The sequence below is a fragment of the Pantherophis guttatus genome, chromosome 2, assembly GCF_059756535.1.
Source record: "Pantherophis guttatus breed Tessera chromosome 2, ASM5975653v1, whole genome shotgun sequence".
NCBI classification, from domain to species: Eukaryota; Metazoa; Chordata; class Lepidosauria; order Squamata; family Colubridae; genus Pantherophis; species Pantherophis guttatus.
In genome coordinates this window covers 289900637-289920848 of record NC_142064.1, presented here as the reverse complement: position 1 = coordinate 289920848, position 20212 = coordinate 289900637, and the positions used below count along the sequence as shown (strand labels likewise).

The 20212-nt window shown below is 46.1% G+C and overlaps 2 protein-coding genes across 6 annotated transcripts in view; both read left to right on the top strand.

The window, feature by feature from the left end:
• LOC132710707 (uncharacterized) overlaps positions 1 to 20212 on the top strand; it is a 76438-nt gene that overhangs the window by 25863 nt on the left and 30363 nt on the right. For 4 of the 5 annotated variants that reach the window (XM_087884808.1, XM_087884806.1, XM_087884803.1 and 1 more), the window contains 2 exons: positions 1365 to 1482; positions 2197 to 2261. In XM_087884808.1, coding sequence (XP_087740934.1) covers positions 1365 to 1482; positions 2197 to 2261 — 183 coding nt within the window. The remainder of the gene's footprint in view (positions 1 to 1364; positions 1483 to 2196; positions 2262 to 20212) is intronic. The other variant, XM_087884807.1, reaches the window with a different exon arrangement.
• On the top strand, positions 1407 to 19437 carry LOC132710736 (uncharacterized). The gene is made up of 3 exons (XM_087884894.1): positions 1407 to 1482; positions 2197 to 2261; positions 16863 to 19437. Exon 3 carries the CDS (start codon positions 17032 to 17034, stop codon positions 18766 to 18768), a length of 1737 nt encoding a protein of 578 aa, XP_087741020.1. The 5' UTR covers positions 1407 to 1482; positions 2197 to 2261; positions 16863 to 17031; the 3' UTR covers positions 18769 to 19437.

The following is a 20212-nucleotide window of genomic DNA, read 5'->3' as shown; positions in this document are numbered from 1 at the left end:
CTCCTGGGATTTATTTACACAAAGGTGAAACATCTGGATGAAACGTATCGCTGCAGGGAGACTTTTGTGGGACGTTTGGAGGATGGAAGCCGGGATTGCCCCTCCTGGCTCCCTTCATCCCTTCCGGAAGGTGAAGGAGGAGAAACGTCAGAGGATGTGGCCCAGGCAACTCTGGTCCCAGTTTTAGGAGGATGTAGTCTACAATACAATTGAGGCGCGGTGGTGCAGTGGTTAGAACGCAGTAACTGCAGGCTTCTTCTGCTGATCACGGGCTGCCAGCAGTTTGGCAGTTTGGGTCTCACCAGCTCAAGGTTGACTCAGCCTTCCGAGGTGGGTGAAATGCGGACCCAGATGGTTGGGGGCCACATGATGATTCTGTAAACTGCTTAGAGAGAGCTATAAAGCACTGTGGAGCAGTATATAAGCCTGATATAAGCCATAAGCAATATAGGGATACCTTCGGTTCCACGAAGGCTCCGCACCCATTTGCACAACTCGGGTGACCCTGAGGTGGACCCAGATAAATCTGCAAGTGGACTCAAGGCCTCTCTCAAAGGATGCAAGTGACCGGCTTTCTGCAAGGAGTATGAATCCTTCCATTCCCCACCCTCCAGTTAGAGCTGAAGAAGCATCTTGGATAAGAATCAAAAGGTCTTCAAAGAGAAAAATAAAGTCCAGTTACCTCTTGAAAAAGCACCTTTGACACTCCTGGCTCTCTCTCTGTGTCTCTGTGTGGGCAGCGACTTCACCCCAGGTGGCAGTAGGGGGCGCTCTCTTGGCTGCGGACTGACGAGGCCACTGCGCATGCTCCACTCTGGCTGAGTTTTCTCTATGTTCCGGCTGAGAGTTGCTCCCTGGGAATCCGGTGGAAGCGGGCAAGAGGGGATCCCACGACTCAGATCCTGCCCAGGGGAGGGAAGGAGATTCTGAGGTTAGAGGGAGCGGGAAGTCTGCCCCATAATTGCTCTTGGCTGTGCATGCGGGGAGATCTATGAATTGGGGAGAGGGGAGGAGAGAAGGAAGCCTAAAGGAACCCTCCGTTTAGATTCAGATTCAGATTCCGAGGCTGGGAGGATCTTTGGAGAGCCAGCGGAGACCCGATACTGGCATTGCCAGTGGCTGTAAGATCCCTGCTGAGCCTGTCAAAGGTGAGGAGAAGCAGGAAGAGCTGCAGGTCAGAGAAGCTTCTTTTGTGGAATCTGAAGGGATCTTCACCTGCTTGAATTCCTTCATTTCTCCCTGAAATCTCCTATTGGGTCTCATCCATCGCCACTGATGGACAGAAGGGTTTTGTGGGCAGAAAATAAAATGCAGCTCCTCTTTTGTCCTGTCCTCTTAACTGCTCTTCTTTGCTTATATTTCAGGTTCTGAGGTTCTCCCAGGAATGGGGAGGAATTCGCTGGATCCGCACAAATCTTTCTCCTGATCTGTCTTTCAGAGGGATCCCCAAGGATAAAAGTCCAGATCAGGATACCTCTCTAGGTAAGGGGAGACTGTTCCACTGGGTTGGAGACTTTCTAGAAAGAGTCTAGTTATCCTTAATTCTGGGTGTCTTGTCGTGTCTTAATCATTGGATTTAGTAGAAGTTGACCCAATAAGAAAGATCGAACTCTCTCTTCAAGCTAGAAAACTTAAGGCACACAAAGGAATTCCCTCCCTTCAGAGCAAGGCTATGGTTGGTCTTTCCCAGAAGACCAACTCTTGTAGGGGCCACCTTGAGTTGCATTCTGGCTCCTCCTCCATCCTGAGAGATTTCTCTTTATTTTTGGCTTTCCTTAAAGAGATAATTTTGACTAAATTCCTACACGGATCCCTGCTGGGCCATTTCCAACACTGTCCTTGCAGGCATGTTTCCTGGTTTCTAGAATATCGCTAATTTCTCTGATTTCAAACTGCAGAGAGTGGGGGGGGGGGGATTTACAGTGATTGAGCAAATGCTTTGTTTGCCAAGAATATAAACTTACATGTGTTGTTCCAAAAGGTTAGGAGAACAATCTAACCGAGGTTTGTTCTTCAGGAAGTGGTGCGTTTGGTCTTCTCCTTTTATTCTTGGCTCCCATGATGGAGCCTATGAAAGGCAGAGTGTTGAAGAGAGAAAAATGGAGGTTTCCTGGGCAGGACAGGAAGAAATCTTAAATTGTGCCTTCAAGCTAGAAAAGATGAAGTTGAACCCTTTCCTGTCTCTCTCCTTCCTAGTGGACAAAATGGAGTCACCTTCTTCTATTGGTGAAGCTGAAAGAGCCGCTGGATTCCTGACTCAGGTAGGAGGGAAGAGATTAGCACCTTATAGGGGGGAGGAGTAGGAGACCTCTGGTTTCCTTTGGGGGCTCAACCTATGATACTGCTATTCCTGAGCAAAGCACAACAAAGAAATTAGAAATTTACATTTACGATCAGTCAAATCGGCCCACCTCTCAACAAAGATTTGGAGGTCTATGGAATTCCTTAGTGGTTGTATTATTCTGGTTTCAAAAAATACAAGACAGCAGATTCTTGTTGCCTGTCCCAAGTAAAGCAGAAAGGAGACATGAATACTTAGGCTAAATCTACTGTATTTTAAGTATAATCTTCTTTTCCTATCATTGGGGAAAGGGATAAAAAAGGAGAAGCAGAAATTGCTTTGTGTATCATCTACATCTTGATGCCTGGAAGTGCCTCCCTAATATTTTCATGAATGTTTGTGAGTGGTTTTTTTTCAAGTAAACTTTTATTAGTTTATCAAAATATAAAATACAATGAAAAAAAAACATGGAAAAATAAGAAGAGAGGAAAAGAGGGTCTATAGTGTACTAGGAGAAAAAAAAAGGCATCAACTTTTGACATTCTTTGGTACAGTCGAAGGTAACAACATTACAACCATAACGTTTTGCTTTTACACAACATAATGTACACATTATTTCTATAACAATAAACCTGCCTAGTTTACAAAACAGAATCAAAGTTTCATTTTTTTTCTCATTGCAAACAGACAATCTGGAAGCAATTTCAAGGTAGAGACCAAATTAAATATAATCTCTTATTTGGAGAAAAGAATCATTTTAACCATCTCAGATTCTCCTTGCTGTGGGGAATAATATAGCATTCATTCTCATATTTTCAAATCTAGTCCATAATATTTTACCAACTTTAGAATATTGTTCAGCATTACTTAAAGGACCGGCAGACCTGTGTATACATACATACTTGTTTTAAAAACACAAAACTAACTTAAAGCTTTCTAACGGTACATAAATCAATTTTTAAAAAAGAAATCCATCCTAATTAATTAAACCATATTTAAGTCATTCCCTCCAGTTTATCTTCATCGAATAGAGTCTTTTTCTTCTGTCTCCTTTCCTAAAGAAATTCTCGGCTTTATTTGTATCCATTGAAAAAAGTCCCAAAGTTGTTCTGTGAGACGTTGTAAATTGGTCTGAAGCAAATCTTCCCCGATTAAATTTTCCCTCACTGAAATAGCTATCATATCTTTTTTTTCTTGAAGAATTCTCAGCATTGTTAATGTCCATAATGGGAAAGTCCCAAGCTTGACTTCTTAAAAGTTGTGAATCTACTTGATACACTTGTTTCAGTTGCACTGGGAAGATTGAACTCACACCATCATCATAAGAAGAGCTGAAGTCAGATTTATATTCTTTTTTTAACATTTTATTTATATATTTTCACCTTACATACATAAGTGCTTACTGAACAGCGTATTTTCTGGATCAATTTTTATACAATAATGCTTTTCCCACTAGTTTCTACCTCTGCTATGCAACCATTTATAAAACAAGTTCCATGTCGAAAAACATTCTGTATCTTCTTTTTCTTTTATGTTTAGTGTCAGTCCATCCATTTCTGCACAATCTAAATTTTGTTTTAATTACATCGTCCTTTGTAGGAGTTTCCTCATTTTTCCAGTACTGTGCAAATACAATTCTCCAGATATGATAATCTGTTCCTGGTGTCCAACATCTGGTGGACATGCTTTTAAACATTTTTGCTAATCTTGCCGGTGGTAGATGCCACCTATAAAACATTTTATATAAATGCTCCTTATATGTAGTTGCCATTGTCAATTTACAATTTCTTTCCCAAAGCTTTTGCCGTTTGTCTAAATCTATAGCCGCCAAAGTTTTTTGCCCATACTGTCATTGTCATTATATATTTTCTTTATCAACTTTTCATCTACTGCTAACATTATTTGGCCAAATATTGTAGGCTCTTTATAGAAGTCATAATCCTTAATACCTTTCTCATATCTTGATTTTATTTGCATATGCGGCCACCATGATAAGTCCACACCTTGATTCTGTAACTCTTGTTTGGTTTAAGTTCCCCTTCCGCATTTTAAATATTTTTATACGTTAATTTTTTTTCCAGATTTACTACATTTGGATGTAGAAATACTTCCATTGATGAGAGCCAAACTGGAATTTTAATGTAAATTTTCGGTTTCACCTTTTCCCATACTGAAAGTTGAGCATTTCTTATACAGTGTCCTTGAAAGTATTGATGAGTTTTGTTTTTGTTATACCATATAAAAAAACATGCCATCCTAATAGGAGATCATGGCCTTCTAAAAGCAGTAATCTGTTATGTCGAAGAGTTATCCATTCTGGGTTAGACAGTATCACCCCCAGATGGATTCCTAACTGGCTGACCAACAACACTCAACCTGTAGCCCTCAGTGGAACTGCATCTACATGGAGGGAAGTATGCAGTGGAGTACCTCAAAGCTCTGGTTTAGTACTCTCCAGCATCTTCATCAATGACTAGGACGAGGGGATAGATGGGAAATTCATCAAATTTGCAGATGACACCACTGGCAGGAATAGCCAATGCTCCAGAAGATAGGCTCAAGATACAGAAGGATCTTGACAGACTTGAACATTGAGCACTAACAAAATGAAATTCAATGGTGAAAAAAGTAAGGTTCTACATTTAGGCAAGAAAAACAAAATGCAACGGTACACTATATGTGGTGCCTTGCTCAATAATAGGAACTGTGAGAGGGATCTTGGAGTCCTAGTGGACAACCATTTAAATATGAGCCAGCAGTGTACAGCAGATGCCAAAAAACCCAACACAGTTCTAGGCTACTTAAACAGAGGGGTAGAATCAAGATCACGTGAAGTGTTACTACCACTTTATAATGCCTTGGTAAGGCCACACTTGGAATCCTGCATTCAGTTTTGGTCGGCACATTGTAAAAAAGATGTTTAGACTGTAGAAAGAGTGCAGAGAAGAGCAACAGTTGATTAAGGGGACTGGAGGTTTTAACATATGAAGAACGGTGGGTATGTCTAGTTTAATGGGAGGATGGGGACAGAAATCTGACAAGGATGCAGGGGGATGAAGTGATGGGCATTAGTATAGTAAGTGGGAGGGGCAGATATGACGGCTGCAGGGGGCCATATTATGTTTCGGGAGTGCGCACTCGATGTTTACGAGCGATTGCTCACTCCGACCCCCAAAGCACTGCTCGTTTCCCGGGTTGTTCAGAGTCTCAGACCCTGGGTCTACGGCTGATGTTATGTAATGCCAGGTCAGTGGTAAATAAAGCCCCCCTCATTCATGATCTTATTTCAGAGGGGGGTGCTGACCTGGCAGGGATTACGGAGACCTGGTTAGGCCAGGAGGGAGGAGTTCCCCTTGTGGAAATGTGCCCGCCAGGTTTCCGTGCATTCCATCAGCCAAGGGCTCAGGGAAGGGGTGGGGGAGTGGCAGCAATCTTTAGAGAAAGTCTTTGCCCGAGGGAGGCCACTGTTCCTCAGATAGCCGGATGTGAGTCCCTCCTTGTGAAGTGGGGTCAGGGGATTCAGATGGGCCTACTGATTGCGTACCTGGCTCCCTGCCACGTAACAGCGGTCCTGCCTGAGCTGCTCGACATTATAGCCGGGGTGGCGGTGGAAACCCCCAGACTTATTGTTATGGGGAATTTTAACCTGCCATCTGCTGGTGAGATGTCGGAGACGGTTCGGGAGTTCATGGCTTCCATGATGGACATGGGCCTGACCCAGGTAGTTCAAGGCCCCACCCACTTGGGGAATCACACTCTGGACTTGATTTTTGTCTCTGATCAGTGGCTGAATGATCTAAGAATAGGGGATATAGACATCAAGCCCTTGTCATGGTCTGATCATTCTCTCCTTCACATGGACTTTCAAGTCACTTCCACCCACCGCAGGGAGACGGAACCAACCAAATGGTTCCGTCCCAGGCGCCTGATGGACCCCGAAAGGTTCCTGATGGAGCTTGGGCCATTTCCTGAGACTCTGGCTCACGACTCGACTGAGGACCTGGTGGTCGCCTGGGACAGGGCGGCTACTGGGGCCTTGGACCGCATCGTGCCTTTGCGGCCTCTGACCCGATGCCGATCTCGTCTAGCTCCTTGGTTTTCCGAGGAGCTGAGAGAGATGAAGCGTCGGAAAAGACGCCTGGAGAGTGATTGGAGGACAAGCCGATCTGAATCTGACCGAACACAGGTGAGATCTTATATTAAGACCTACCTAGTGGCGATAAGAGTGGCGAAGTCTAGCTACTTCTCCGCTCTTATTGCATCTGCAGAGAACCGCCCAGCTGCGCTGTTTAGGGTGACCCGCTCCCTACTTCAGGTGGGGGTACGGGAAGATCCCTTAAAGGGTCGAGCTGAGGATTTTGTACAATTCCTGCATGATAAAGTCGCTCAGATTCGGGAAGGCCTGGACTCCGATTGGGTAGATCCAGGGGAGGAGACGGGGGCAGGTCTTGAGAGCGTTATCTGGGGAGAGTTTGACTCTGTGGCTCCTGAGGACGTGGACAGGATTCTGGGCAAGCTTAACGCTGAAATGTCTGGGATGGCTCGGGAGTTCATGGCTTCCATGACGGCCATGGACCTGACCCAGTTAGTTCATGGCCCCACTCACGGGGGGGGACACACTCTAGACTTGATTTTTGTCTCTGGCCAGTGGTTGAGTGATCTTGTTATAGGGGATATAGACATGGAACCCTTGTCATGGTCAGATCACTCACTCCTTCGTCTGGACCTTCGTACCGCTACACCCCGCCGCAGGGAGGCGGTCCCAATTAGATGGGTCCGCCCCAGGCGCCTGATGGATCCTGATAGGTTCCAGACGGAGCTTGGGCCAATTCCTGATGATCTGGCACACAACTCGGCCGAGGACCTGGTAGCTGCCTGGGATCGGGCGGCTGGTGGGGCCTTGGATCGAGTCGTGCCTTTGCGGCCTCTGACCCGCTGTCGATCCCTCGCGGCTCCTTGGTTCACCGAGGAGCTGAGGGAGATGAAACGCCGGAAAAGACGCCTAGAGAGCGGTTGGAGGGCCAGTCGCGCTGAATCTGACCGAACACTGGTAAGGTCGCATATTAAGACCTACCTAGTGGCGATAAAGACGGCAAAGTGTAATTACTTTTCCGCCTCTATTGCGTCAGCAGGGAATCGTCCGGCAGCCCTGTTCAGGGTAACCCGCTCCCTGCTCCATCTGGGAGCGCGGGAGGATCCCTTGGAAGGCAGGGCGGAGGATTTCGGACAATACCTGTATGACAAAATCACTCAGATCCGGGGGGACTTGGACTCTGACTGGGTAGATCAGGGCAGGGTGACGAGGAATAGTCTTGAGAATGTTATCTGGGAGGAGTTTGATGCTGTGACTCCCGATGATGTGGACAGGATTTTGGGGAGACTTAGTGCGGCCACATGTTTACTGGACCCGTGTCCCTCCTGGTTGGTACTGGCCTCCCGGGAGGTTACACGAGGCTGGCTCCAGGGTGTTATCAACGCTTCATTGAGTGAGGGTTACTTCCCCACAGCCTTGAAAGAGGCGGTGGTGAGGCCTCTCCTCAAGAAGCCGTCCCTGGATCCGGCAATATTGGCCAACTATCGTCCTGTCTCCAACCTTCGCTTTCTGGCGAAGGTTGTTGAGAGTGTGGTCGCGCGACAGTTTCCGCAATTCCTGGAGGAAACATCCTATCTGGATCCGTTCCAGTCTGGTTTCAGGCCTGGGCACAGCACGGAAACGGCATTGGTCGCGTTGGTTGATGATCTCTGGAGGGCTCGGGACAGGGGTTGCTCCTCTGTTCTGGTCCTGTTAGACCTCTCAGCGGCTTTTGATACCATCGACCATGGTATCATGCTGCACCGGTTGGAAGAGTTGGGGATGGGGGGCACCGTGTTACGGTGGTTCTCCTCCTTTCTCTCCGACCGGTCGCAGTTCGTGTTGACAGGGGGGCAGAGGTCGACCTCGAGGCCTCTTATATGTGGAGTGCCTCAGGGGTCGGTCCTCTCGCCCCTCCTGTTCAACATTTATGTGAAGCCGCTGGGCGAGATCATCCGTGGCTTTGGGTTGAGATACCATCAGTACGCTGATGATACTCAGCTGTACATCTCCACCCCAGGCCACCCCAATGATGCCCTTGAAGTGATGTCCCAGTGCCTGGAGGCTGTACGGATCTGGATGGGGAGGAACAGGCTCAGGCTCAACCCTTCCAAGACTGAGTGGCTGTGGTTCCCGGCATCCCGATATAGTCAGTTGACTCCATCACTGACTATTGGGGGCGAGTCTTTGGCCCCCACAGAGAGGGCTCGCAATCTGGGAGTCCTCCTGGATACACAGCTGTCCTTGGAGGAACATCTGACGGCTGTAACCAGGGGGACCTTTTATCAGGTTCGCCTGATCCGCCAGTTGCGGCCCTTTCTTGATCGGGATTCCCTGTGCACAGTCACTCATGCCCTCATGACCTCTCGCCTTGATTACTGTAACGCTCTCTACATGGGGCTCCCCTTGAAGAGCACCCAGAGGCTCCAACTGGTCCAGAACGCAGCAGCGCGGGTAGTGACGGGAGCTGCATGGCGCTCCCATGTAACACCGCTCCTGCGCGAGCTGCACTGGCTCCCAGTGGTCTTCCGGGTGCGCTTCAAGGTGTTGGTTATCACCTTTAAAGCGCTCCATGGCATAGGGCCTAGCTATCTCCGAGACCGCCTGCTGCCACCGACGACCTCCCATCGACCCGTGCGCTCCCACAGAGAGGGCCTCCTCGGGGTGCCATCAGCCAAACAATGCAGGCTGGTGACCCCCAGGGGGAGGGCCTTCTCTGTGGGGGCTCCCACCCTCTGGAATCAGTTGCCCCCTGAGATAAGGAGAATCCATGACCTCAGTGCCTTCCGCCGTGCCCTTAAAACCTTCCTTTTCCAACAAGCCGGGCTGGCCTAATTCTTTTTAAATGTTTTTTTAATTGTTTGGTTTATTGTTTTAATTAATGGGGCCAAATTTATATATATATTTTTAACTGTATTTTAATATTTGTATTTGATGTTTTTATTTGGCTGTTCACCGCCCTGAGTCCTCAGGGAGAAGGGCGGTATACAAATTCAAAAATAAAAAAATAAAATAAAACGCTGCCACATGTTTATTGGACCCGTGTCTCTCCTGGTTGGTACTGGCCTCCCAGGAGGTTACACGAGGCTGGCTCCAGGGGATTATAAATGCTTCTCTGAGTGAGGGTGTCTTTCCCGCCACCTTGAAAGAGGCGGTTGTGAAGCCCCTCCTCAAGAAGCCTTCCCTGGACCCGGCTATATTATCAAATTATCGTCCAGTCTCCAATCTTCGCTTTGTTGCGAAGGTTGTTGAGAGTGTGGTGGCGCGACAACTACCCCGATACCTGGATGAAGTTGTCTATCTGGATCCGTTCCAGTCGGGCTTCAGGTCACGATACAGCACAGAAACGGCATTGGTCGCATTGGTGGATGATCTCTGGAGGGCTCGGGACAGAGGTTGCTCCTCTATCCTGGTCCTATTAGATCTCTCAGCGGCTTTTGATACCATCGACCATGGTATCTTACTGCACCGGCTGGAGGGGTTAGGAATAGGGGGCACCGTGCTTCGGTGGTTCTCCTCCTTCCTCTCTGACCGTTCACAGTTTGTGTTGGCAGGGGGGCAGAGGTCGACCTCGAGGCACCTTATTTGTGGGGTGCCGCAAGGGTCAGTCCTCTCACCCCTTCTGTTCAACATTTATGTAAAACCGCTAGGTGAGATCATCCGTGGTTTTGGGGTGAGTGTTCATCAGTATGCTGATGACACACAGCTATACATCTCCACCCCAGACCACCCCAATGATGCCCTTGCTGTGATGTCCCATTGCTTGGAGGCCGTGCGGATCTGGATGGGGAGAAACAAGCTCAGACTCAACCCCTCCAAGACCGAGTGGCTGTGGCTTCCGGCATCCCGGTATAGTCAGCTGGTACCATCACTGACAATAGGGGATGAGATCTTGCTCCCCACAGAGAGGGCCCGCAACTTGGGTGTCCTCCTGGATTCACGGTTATCTTTAGAAGATCATTTGACGGCCGTGGCCAGGGGTGCCTTTTATCAGGTTCGCCTGATCCGTCAGTTGCGTCCCTTTCTGGATCGGGACGCCTTGCGCATGGTCACTCATGCCCTAGTTACCTCCCGTATGGACTACTGTAATGCTCTCTACATGGGCTCCCCTTGAAAAGCACCCGGAGGCTCCAACTGGTCCAGAACGTAGCCGCGCGGGTGATTATGGGCGCAGCTCGTTACGCCCATGTAACACCTCTCCTACGCGAGCTGCACTGGCTCCCGGTGGTCTTCCGGGTGCGATTCAAGGTGTTAGTTATCACCTTTAAAGTGCTCCATGGCTTAGGACCTGGGTACCTACGAGACCGTCTTTTGCCACCAATAGCTTCCCACCGACCAGTTCGTTCTCACAGGGAGGGACTACTCAGGGTACCGTCAGTCAAATTATGTCGACTGGCGACTCCCAGGGGGAGGGCCTTCTCTGTGGGGGCTCCAACCCTTTGGAATGAACTGCCCCCAGAGATACGGAATATCCCTGATCTCTGTGCTTTCTGCCGTGCCCTCAAGACCCTGATGTTCCAACAGGCAGGGCTAAACATACAAACATGCGAATGATTTTTTAAATGTTATCTAATTCTGGGTTTTATTTAATTGACCAAACTAACTAACAATTTTAATTAGCAATTTTATGATGTTTGTGTGTCTATATTTTTCTTGACTGTACACCGCTGTCGGGTATGCTTCCTTCAGTATCCAGGAAAGAAAACCCCAAACTCAAGCATTTTGAAGAATTTGGTACTTTTACTGAATATGAAAGATTAGCAGCCCAGGAAAAGCTGGAAGTGAACAAAACGCGCGAAATGCATCTACTAAGCTTCTTCCCCCCCCTCGTGTTTATATTTTCTCAGCCAATCTAAAGGTTTTCCAAAGGTCAGGTGGCAACACGTCTGGCAGCGTCATCCATCAGGAATGTCGAGACAGTTGGTCAGCCGTCCCCTTCTGAAATCCAGTTTCGATTCCCACGAAGTCCCCTCCTACAAAGACAAACCCCCTCCTGCTCTCTTCCCCCCCTTTGCTCCATACCTAATCCCTCCCCGTTTCTTATGGCAGCTAAAGCAGAAAAGCTGAGGCTGAAATTCGGCCCCTCTAGCAGAAGAGACGTTAGTCCTAAATAAAAGGAAAAAAGAGAAACAGAAACAGAATATATACAATGATCAAGGTTTATCAGGGTATTTGGCATAGAACTGTTGTACTTTCTTGGGAGCTCGGACATCCCGTTTATTTACCCATTCAGCCTGAGATAGTGGAAAATGTTTCCAGGCAATCAGATATTGGACTTTACCATGGTGTTTTCTAGAGTCCAAGATTTCCTTAACCTCAAAATGTTGCTCCCCTTCTATGAGGATGGGAATTGGAGGGTTGCTATGATCAGCCCTTAGGGGAGATGAGTGCTCAGGTTTCAATAAACTAACATGAAATACAGGATGTATCCGTCTCAAGGTTTTTGGCAATTCCAATTCAACAGTCACTGGATTTATCAGTCTAATCACACGGAATGGTCCTACATACTTAGGCCCCAGCTTTTTAGACCTCTGGGTGGTTTGTAAGTATTTGGTAGACAAATAGACTTTATCCCCCACTTTATAAATGTGAGCTGGGGACCTTTTCTTATCGGCTTGTGCCTTATGAGCTCGGTGTGCCTCATCTAATGCCTTCCGAGTCACTGTCCAGGTGCTCCTTAGTTGTTCCATCCAATCTATCAAGGAGGGATTTTGGGGATCATCTTGAGGTAACTCGGGAATGGGTACAAAATCCTGGCACGATGCCACCTTAAAAGGGGTGAATCCGGTGCTACTGTGTACAGAATTGTTATATGCCACTTCTGCAAATGGCAACAAGTCTACCCAATTGTCCTGTTGGTAATTCACGTAACACCTAAGGTATTGTTCGAGCACCCCATTGGTTCTTTCACAAGCGCCATTTGTCTGAGGGTGGTGACTGGAACTCAACCCCTGTGCAGAACCTATCAATCTTAAAAATTCTCTCCAGAAACTGGAAGTAAATTGCACACCCCTGTCAGAAATTATTCTTTTTGGAGACCCATGTAGTCGGTAAATCTGCCGAATAAACAATTTTGCGAGGGTTTTAGCTGAAGGGATCTTTGAGCAAGGTATGAAATGTACTTGGGGCCCCCTGTAGTCCAAAAGGGAGTACTCTAAATTGGAAACATCCCAGTGGGCAATTAAATGCTGTCTTCCATTCATCTCCCTCTTTTATTCTCACTCGGTAGTATGCCTCTCTTAAATCAAGTTTGGTAAAAAAATTTCCCTTTCCTAAATGGGCCAACATGTCCTTCATAAGTGGGAGGGGATAGACATTTTCCACGCAAATGGCGTTCATGTTTCTATAATCAACAACTAATCTGAAGGATCAATCTTTCTTTTCGCGGAACATTACTGGCGCTGCTACCTTGGGTTTAGCTCGTTCGATAAATCCCCGTTCTAAGTTTTTGTCAATAAAATTTCGCAATTCCCCCAATTCTCGAGGTGTCATAGGGTATATTTTTGGTTTGGGAAGCTTCACCCCTGGGAGTATTTCAATGGTGCAGTCAGTGGCCCTGTGGGGAGGCAGAGCATCCGATGCTTTTTCACTAAACACTTCCTTGAGGTCCCAATATTCCTTCGGAATTTTCTCTTCTCCCTCAATATAGTTAATGGCTACTGCTGCCCCTTCTGGTCTTATGTCGTCCCTTAGGGAGGGGCCTTCCTTTTCCGGAGTTGGGTCTGCCGTACGGATGCGCAGGACCCCCGTTTTCCAATTTACTCGTGGGTTCCATTTACGAAGCCAGGGCAGTCCTAGAATCAGGGGTCTTTCCATGCCAGGTGCTACGATAAAACTGAGCTTCTCTACATGATTCCCCAACTGTAGTTCAAGGGGTTCGGTCATAAAACTAGCTGGGCCCCCTCCTGCAATCGACCCATCTAATTGACAAAATGCAATGGGTCTTTTTAAAGTTTTCAGTCTCAGTCCCATTTCCTCTACTACTTTGGGGCTAATTATGCACCTAGTGCACCCCGAGTCCAACAGGGCTAACAATTGCGCGTGAGTTCCTGTGGAGGGCACCCTTACTTCTACGGGGATGAGTAAGGGTTCTTCCGTGTGACTCACCCGTTCGTCGGTGTCAGAGTCGGAGTCCGTCTCGCTGTCGTCATCGTTGGTCGGAGTTCCCAACTCACGCTGGTTCCGGGGAGTGAACTCAACGACTTCTCCTTTCAGGGCGGTGCCGCGGGTTTTGACGGGTATTTTATCGCTTTTCTTTTGGCTGGCCCCGGTGGCTTTTGGCGGTGGTTTGGAGAAACATTCGGCCGCCCGGTGACCCTCCTTCCCACATTTGAAACAGGTGAAGGGCTTTGACTTGGGTTTGAATTCGGTCTTCCCGCCAGTCATCTTGGCCGCCCCCTTACGGTAGAAAGAGGATGACTGGTCCCCCATCCGCCTTCCTCGGAGTTCCCTCCGTTTCAGCTCGATCTCCACATCCTCAGCTACTATGTACCATCTATCCAAATCATCGGGGACCCCCATGCTCCTGCAATCTCGATATATCTCTTCATTCAATCCATCCTTGAAACTCTCCAAAAGAGCCATTTCTGACCAGCCTGTCATATAAGGTGCCAGTTCACAAAACTCTTGGATATACTCTGCCACCGGCCTCCGGCCCTGCTGAATGCTCTTCATTCTGAGTCTCGCCTTTCGTTCAGCTAAATGGTCTTCAAAACGCCTTCTAAGGGCCCTCATGAACTGGTTATAATTTCTCAGCAGGAGGGAGTTGTTATTGTGGAGAACCACCATCCACTCAGCCGCCACTCCCTCTAGGGCATTCGCAACGCTTCTGACTTTAGCCGCCTCTGTTTCGTAGTTCTCCCCCCAATCCTGCATGTGGTTCCACACTTGGGTCAGGAAAAATCCCAAGGTTTTAGGATTTCCATCAAACTTCCCAGGAAGGGGGGGGATTTTTGACTTTTTACGTCTGCGGGGGGGGGGCCTGCAGGGCTGGGGTTCTCTGGCCGGCTGCATCTCTCCCTCAAGCTGCCGAAGCCTGGGATGTTCCCTCCTCAAACTCTTCCTCTCCCCCGCAGGCTGTCTCTTCGGCCTCCCCCCTGGGGTCTGCTTCCCCCTTCTCCACAGGAGTTTCAAAAGACTCACGGTTTTTTCTGCTTTCTTCCACATCACGGATAAGCTGCAAGGCTTGATCTATCATGAGACGTTCCTTCTGCTGTTGCATCCACACTACCTCCCTTTTTCGGGGTCTGGAAGTCGTCACTCCCTGGGGATTCTCCCCCCAGTCCGGCAGTCTCCCCACTCCTTTGAACCATCTAGCTTCCTCCGGCTCCAAACGGAGTTTTTCCAGCCATTCTGCAGTTTCTCTTTCCGACTGGAGGGCGGTTGAACTCGCTGCCCCCATCTTCCCTTCTTCATCACTCCCTCGATCTGACATACTTTGGATTTTCAGTCCCCTCGGGTTTTGTCCGGGATGACTGGGATGACTTCCACCTTAATGTCGGGTATGCTTCCTTCAGTATCCAGGAAAGAAAACCCCAAACTCAAGCATTTTGAAGAATTTGGTACTTTTACTGAATATGAAAGATTAACAGCCCAGGAAAAGCTGGAAGTGAACAAAACGCGCGAAATGCATCTACTAAGCTTCTTCCCCCCCCTCGTGTTTATATTTTCTCAGCCAATCTAAAGGTCTTCCAAAGGTCAGGTGGCAACACGTCTGGCAGCGTCATCCATCAGGAATGTCGAGACAGTTGGTCAGCCGTCCCCTTCTGAAATCCAGTTTCGATTCCCACGAAGTCCCCTCCTACAAAGACAAACCCCCTCCTGCTCTCTTCCCCCCCTTTGCTCCATACCTAATCCCTCCCCGTTTCTTATGGCAGCTAAAGCAGAAAAGCTGAGGCTGACAACCGCCTTGAGTCCTACAGGAGAAAGGCGGTATAGAAATATAATAAATAAATAAATAAAATAAATAAATAATGAAAAGAAGGACTGGGGGAGACATGATAGCAGTCTTCCAATATCTCAGGGGTTGCCATAAAGAAGGGGGCCTCAAACTATTCTCCAAAGCACCTGAGGGTAGAAGAAGAAACAATGGGTGGAAACTAATCAAGGAGAGAAGCAACTTGGAACTAAGGAGAAATTTCCTGACAGTTAGAACAATTAATCAGTGTAACAACTTTCCTCCAGAAATTGTTAATTCTCCAACACTGGAATTTTTAAAGAAGATGTTGGATAACCATGTCTGAAGTGGTTTAGTTTCCTGCCTAAGCAGGGGGTTGGACTAGAAGACCTCCAAGGTCCCTCCCAAATCTTCTCTTCTCTTTTCTTCTCTTCTCTTCTCTTCTCTTCTCTTCTCTTCCCTCACCCATGTTAATACAGCTGCATGGTAATAGCCACAAAACCTAGGTAGATGTGGCTGGAGGTGGTGGTCATGTGATTAGGTGGGAGTGAGTGATGTTGTGTTGGCCATGCCGACTCAGGTTTTGTGGCTCCTGGTGTTTTCTATGGGAAACTGATCCAAATGGCTTCAGGTTGCAGAGCCTTGGTCCAGGGTGAGGAGATTCTCTGGGCATGACACCTGCTGGCCATGTCATCCTGTCTTTTTCCTTCCTCTCTTCTTCCTTTCCCTGATTTTTTTTCTTTGTATTTTATACTTCGATAAACTAATAAAAAAATTAAATGGAAATATTCATGCGTGTGAGCAAAGCTGCCTCGTTAAAGAATCACAAAGACCATTTGGTTACGATGTCAGACAGAAATCCCACATAACCTCTTGCAAACATGATGAAATATTGGGGCCACTGGTAGATGGTTTATCTAAGGCACTCTATGCCCCTTGATCAAGGCAAGTTGATATTGAAAGTCAGCAGACTCAGTCAAGGTGATAAAACATGAACTAATTGAATGTCAGCAGTAGGCTGTGGATTCTGCCCTTTTTATCATATCATGTGATGGGTCCACCTAGGGAAACATCCCATCAAGAATTTTTACTTTGGATTTTAATCCCAAAGGTGCTTTTTTCAAGAGGCAACTGGACTTCCTGGTTTGTCTTTGAAGACGTTTCGCTTCTCATCCAAGAAGCTGAAGAAACTTCTGAAGCACCTTTTGGGACAAATATGACCATGAATGATTGGGAATCTCCATAGACATTTGTGCTTTTAGGATTTGCAGATCAAAAGAGATCCTACTCATTTGATCTGCACAATTGTGTCTTCCTTTGTGTTGCAGTGATATATGTTGTCTTATTGAATGCAAGTTGGGTGCGTCATAGCCAAGACAATTTGTGTGCCACGTCCTGATGTCAACATGTGTTTTTGCTTTAAATTTTTAACTGCCAAGAATGAGGGTTAGATGAGTAGCCATGCTAGTCTTTTAAGTTAATAAGTAATATTCATGCTGTCATTTCCCTCATTCCTTTCTCCGGAGATGCCCAGAATAATAGATAAATCAATGCATAGGGACACCAAAGTAGAGGTTGTAGATTATTCTAATTTATTTTTCTTTCCCTACAAGCATTTTAGGCGCAGAAGAAGGAAAACGACCAAGAGCCAAATTTAGTGCCATTGCAAATAATCACAACTGAAATTCCTTATTTGTAGAGACATCTACAAATAAGCGGGGAAGGAAGAAACATAAAAAGAAGCACAAGTGGAGAGAAAAATTGATTCTTGAATGTGTAGAAATGGATCACTTCCTGACCCAACGTGATTCCAAAGAAAATACGTGGAAATGTCAAAGTAGAAAAAGATTCAAAGCAAACCCCAATGCTAGTAATCACTGCAAATCAGGAAAAAGCTCCAGCAGTAATAATCTTACTTCACATAAAAAGAACCAGGCAAGGGGGAAGCCCTACAACGATGTGGACTGTGGAAAAAGCAGTAATTCAATTTCTGATAAAAAGATCCATAAATGCGTGGATTGTGGAAAACGTTTCAGTGTGAAGAGTTCCCTTAGGTACCATAAAAGGGTACATACTGGACAAAAACCCTTTAAATGCATAGAATGTGGGAAGACCTTTACAAGTAGTAATTACCTGATATGCCACAAAAGGATCCATTCCGGGGAAAAACCTTATAAATGTGTGATTTGTGGACAAAGTTTCACAACAAAGTCTTCCCTTACAGCCCATGAAAAGATACATACAGAAGAAAAACCCTATAAATGCATGGAGTGTGGAAAGAGCTTCAGGGGAAGCAGTGGTCTTAATTGTCATCAACGGATCCACACAGGAGAAAAACCCTATAAATGCCTAGACTGTGGGAAGAGCTTCAGGCAAAGCGGTAGCCTTATTTCCCATAAACGGCTCCACACAGGACAAAAACCCTATAAATGCATGGAGTGTGGAAAGAGCTTCAGTGTAAAGAGTTCTCTTACTTCACATAGACGGATCCACACAGGAGAAAAACCCTTTAAATGCAAACAGTGTGGGAAGAGCTTCACAACTAGTAGTTCCCTGATATGCCACAAAAGGATCCATACGGGGAGAAAACCTTACAAATGTGTGGATTGTGGACAAAGGTTCCGTGTGAAGGGTTCCTTTACTTCCCATAAAAGGGTACATACTGGAGAAAAACCCTTTAAATGCATAGAATGTGGGAAGAGCTTTACAAGTAGTAATTACCTGATATGCCACAAAAGGATCCATTCCGGGGAAAAACCTTATAAATGTGTGATTTGTGGACAAAGTTTCAGAACAAAGTGTTCCCTTACAGCCCATGAAAAGATACACACAGAAGAAAGACCCTTTAAATGCATGGAGTGTGGAAAGAGCTTCAGGCAAAGCGGTGCTCTTAATTGTCATACACTGATCCACACAGGAGAAAAACCCTATAAATGCCTAGACTGTGGGAGGGGCTTCAGCCAAAGCGGTACCCTTGCTTCGCATAAACGGGTCCACACAGGAGAAAAACCCTATGAATGCATGGAGTGTGGAAAGAGCTTCAGTGTAAAGAGTTCTCTTACTTCTCATAGACGGATCCACACAGGAGAAAAACCCTATAAGTGCCTAGACTGTGGGAAGGGCTTCAGGCAAAGCTGTGACCTTGCTACCCATAAACGGGTCCACACAGGAGAAAAACCCTATAAATGCATGGAGTGTGGAAACAGCTATAATACCAGCAGTGGACTGAATCGCCATAAAATTGTCCACACGGGAGAGAAACCCTATACATGCATGGAGTGTGGAAAGAGCTTCACTAGCAAGATTTCTCTTTCTTCTCATGAGAGGATCCACACAGGAGAGAAACCCTATAAATGTAGAGAGTGTGGGAAGAGCTTCAGCCGAAGCAGTCAACTTAGTTACCATAACAGGATCCATACAGGAGAAAAACCTTATAAGTGCAGAGAGTGTGGAAAGACCTTCGTTGCTAGTAGGTCTCTGACTATTCATAAAAGGACCCACACCGGAGAGAAACCTTAAAAATGCCTGGAATGTGGGAACAGCTTCAGATTTAATAGTAGCCTTTCTGTCCATAAGAGGATCCATAAAAGAGGGAAATAGAAATGTACGGAATGCGGAAGGAGTTTTTGTGAAAGAGAATCCTTCTCAAGAAACAACCCACAATGGGCAGGAAAATATCCTGTGGACAGCAGTCAATTTATTTCCCTTACGGATTAACAGAAAAATGAATGGACAAAGGGCTGGACTGATGGGGTAGTATATTTTAATTTTTTTTTTAAAAAAAACTTTCTTGATTTTTTATGTATATTCGTTGTTTTTAATAGTCGCTTGGTCGACTGTCGTTGTGAGCCGCCCTGAGTCCTTGGAGATAGGGCGGCATACAAATTTTATAAAATAAAGAAAGAAAGAAAGAAAGAAGATAGATTTTCAGGTAATCAAGAAAGTTAAATATTTGGGACTTTACTTAACAGGAAGAAGTACAATTAAAAAAGGTAACTATAAAAGATTAATACAACAAATGTGGCATTTGCCACCAGGAAGAATAGCCAAGATGTTTAAAAACCTGTCTGCTAAATGTTGGAAATGTAATCAGGAAATGTAAACCGGGCTCTTATTACCATAAGTGGTGAACATGCCGAAAGGCAAAAAAAAAAATTGGACGAAAATACACACATAATACACACATAATTAGAGTTTTGTTTTTTTAAATTTGATTTACACGCCGCCCTTCTGCGGAGACTCAGGGCGGCTTACTATGCGTTAAGCAATAACCTTCATACTTTTGTATATTTATACAAAGTCAGCTTATTGCCCCCACAAACTGGGTCCTCAATTTACCTACCTTAGAAAGGATGGAAGGCTGAGTCAAATACATAGTTAAAGCAACATATCGTTAACACATAGTTAAAGCAAGATATACATTTAAAGTCAGAAATATTTTTGTTAGGTATAATATCAGAAAAATATGACAAAGGGAACAAATATTTAATACTACATATATTGACAGCAGCGAGAATTGAATTTGCACAACACTGGAAGAATGAGGAAACTCCTACAGACCAAAATATAATTAGAAAAATACTAGATTGTACAGAAATGGATAGGTTAACATTAAAGATAAAGGACAAAGACACAATGTATTTTAACATGGGATTTGTGTTATCAATGGTTAGACAATAGAGGTAGAAATTAGAAATTAGCCAAAGGGAGCTGCGCCAAGCCGGCCACACACCTGGCCATGACTAGTTGGTCGAGGCCTCCCACCTTCTACCAGCCACACCCTCCCTCCATCCCAGCCACTGAAAATCTCTCCCAAATACAGGCAGAAGCATAGAATCAAAATCTGCTGAAGTATTAGTACCGCTTTACTAAGTCCACACCTGGAATACTACAACTAATTTTGGTCACAGGTGTTGAGACTTTGGAAAAAGTTTGGAGAAGAACAACTAAGGTGACCAAAGGC

Excerpts from the sequence above, each read along its gene's own strand:
- LOC132710736 (XM_087884894.1), top strand. The coding sequence starts at position 17,032 with ATGGATCACTTCCTGACCCAACGTGATTCCAAAGAAAATACGTGGAAA.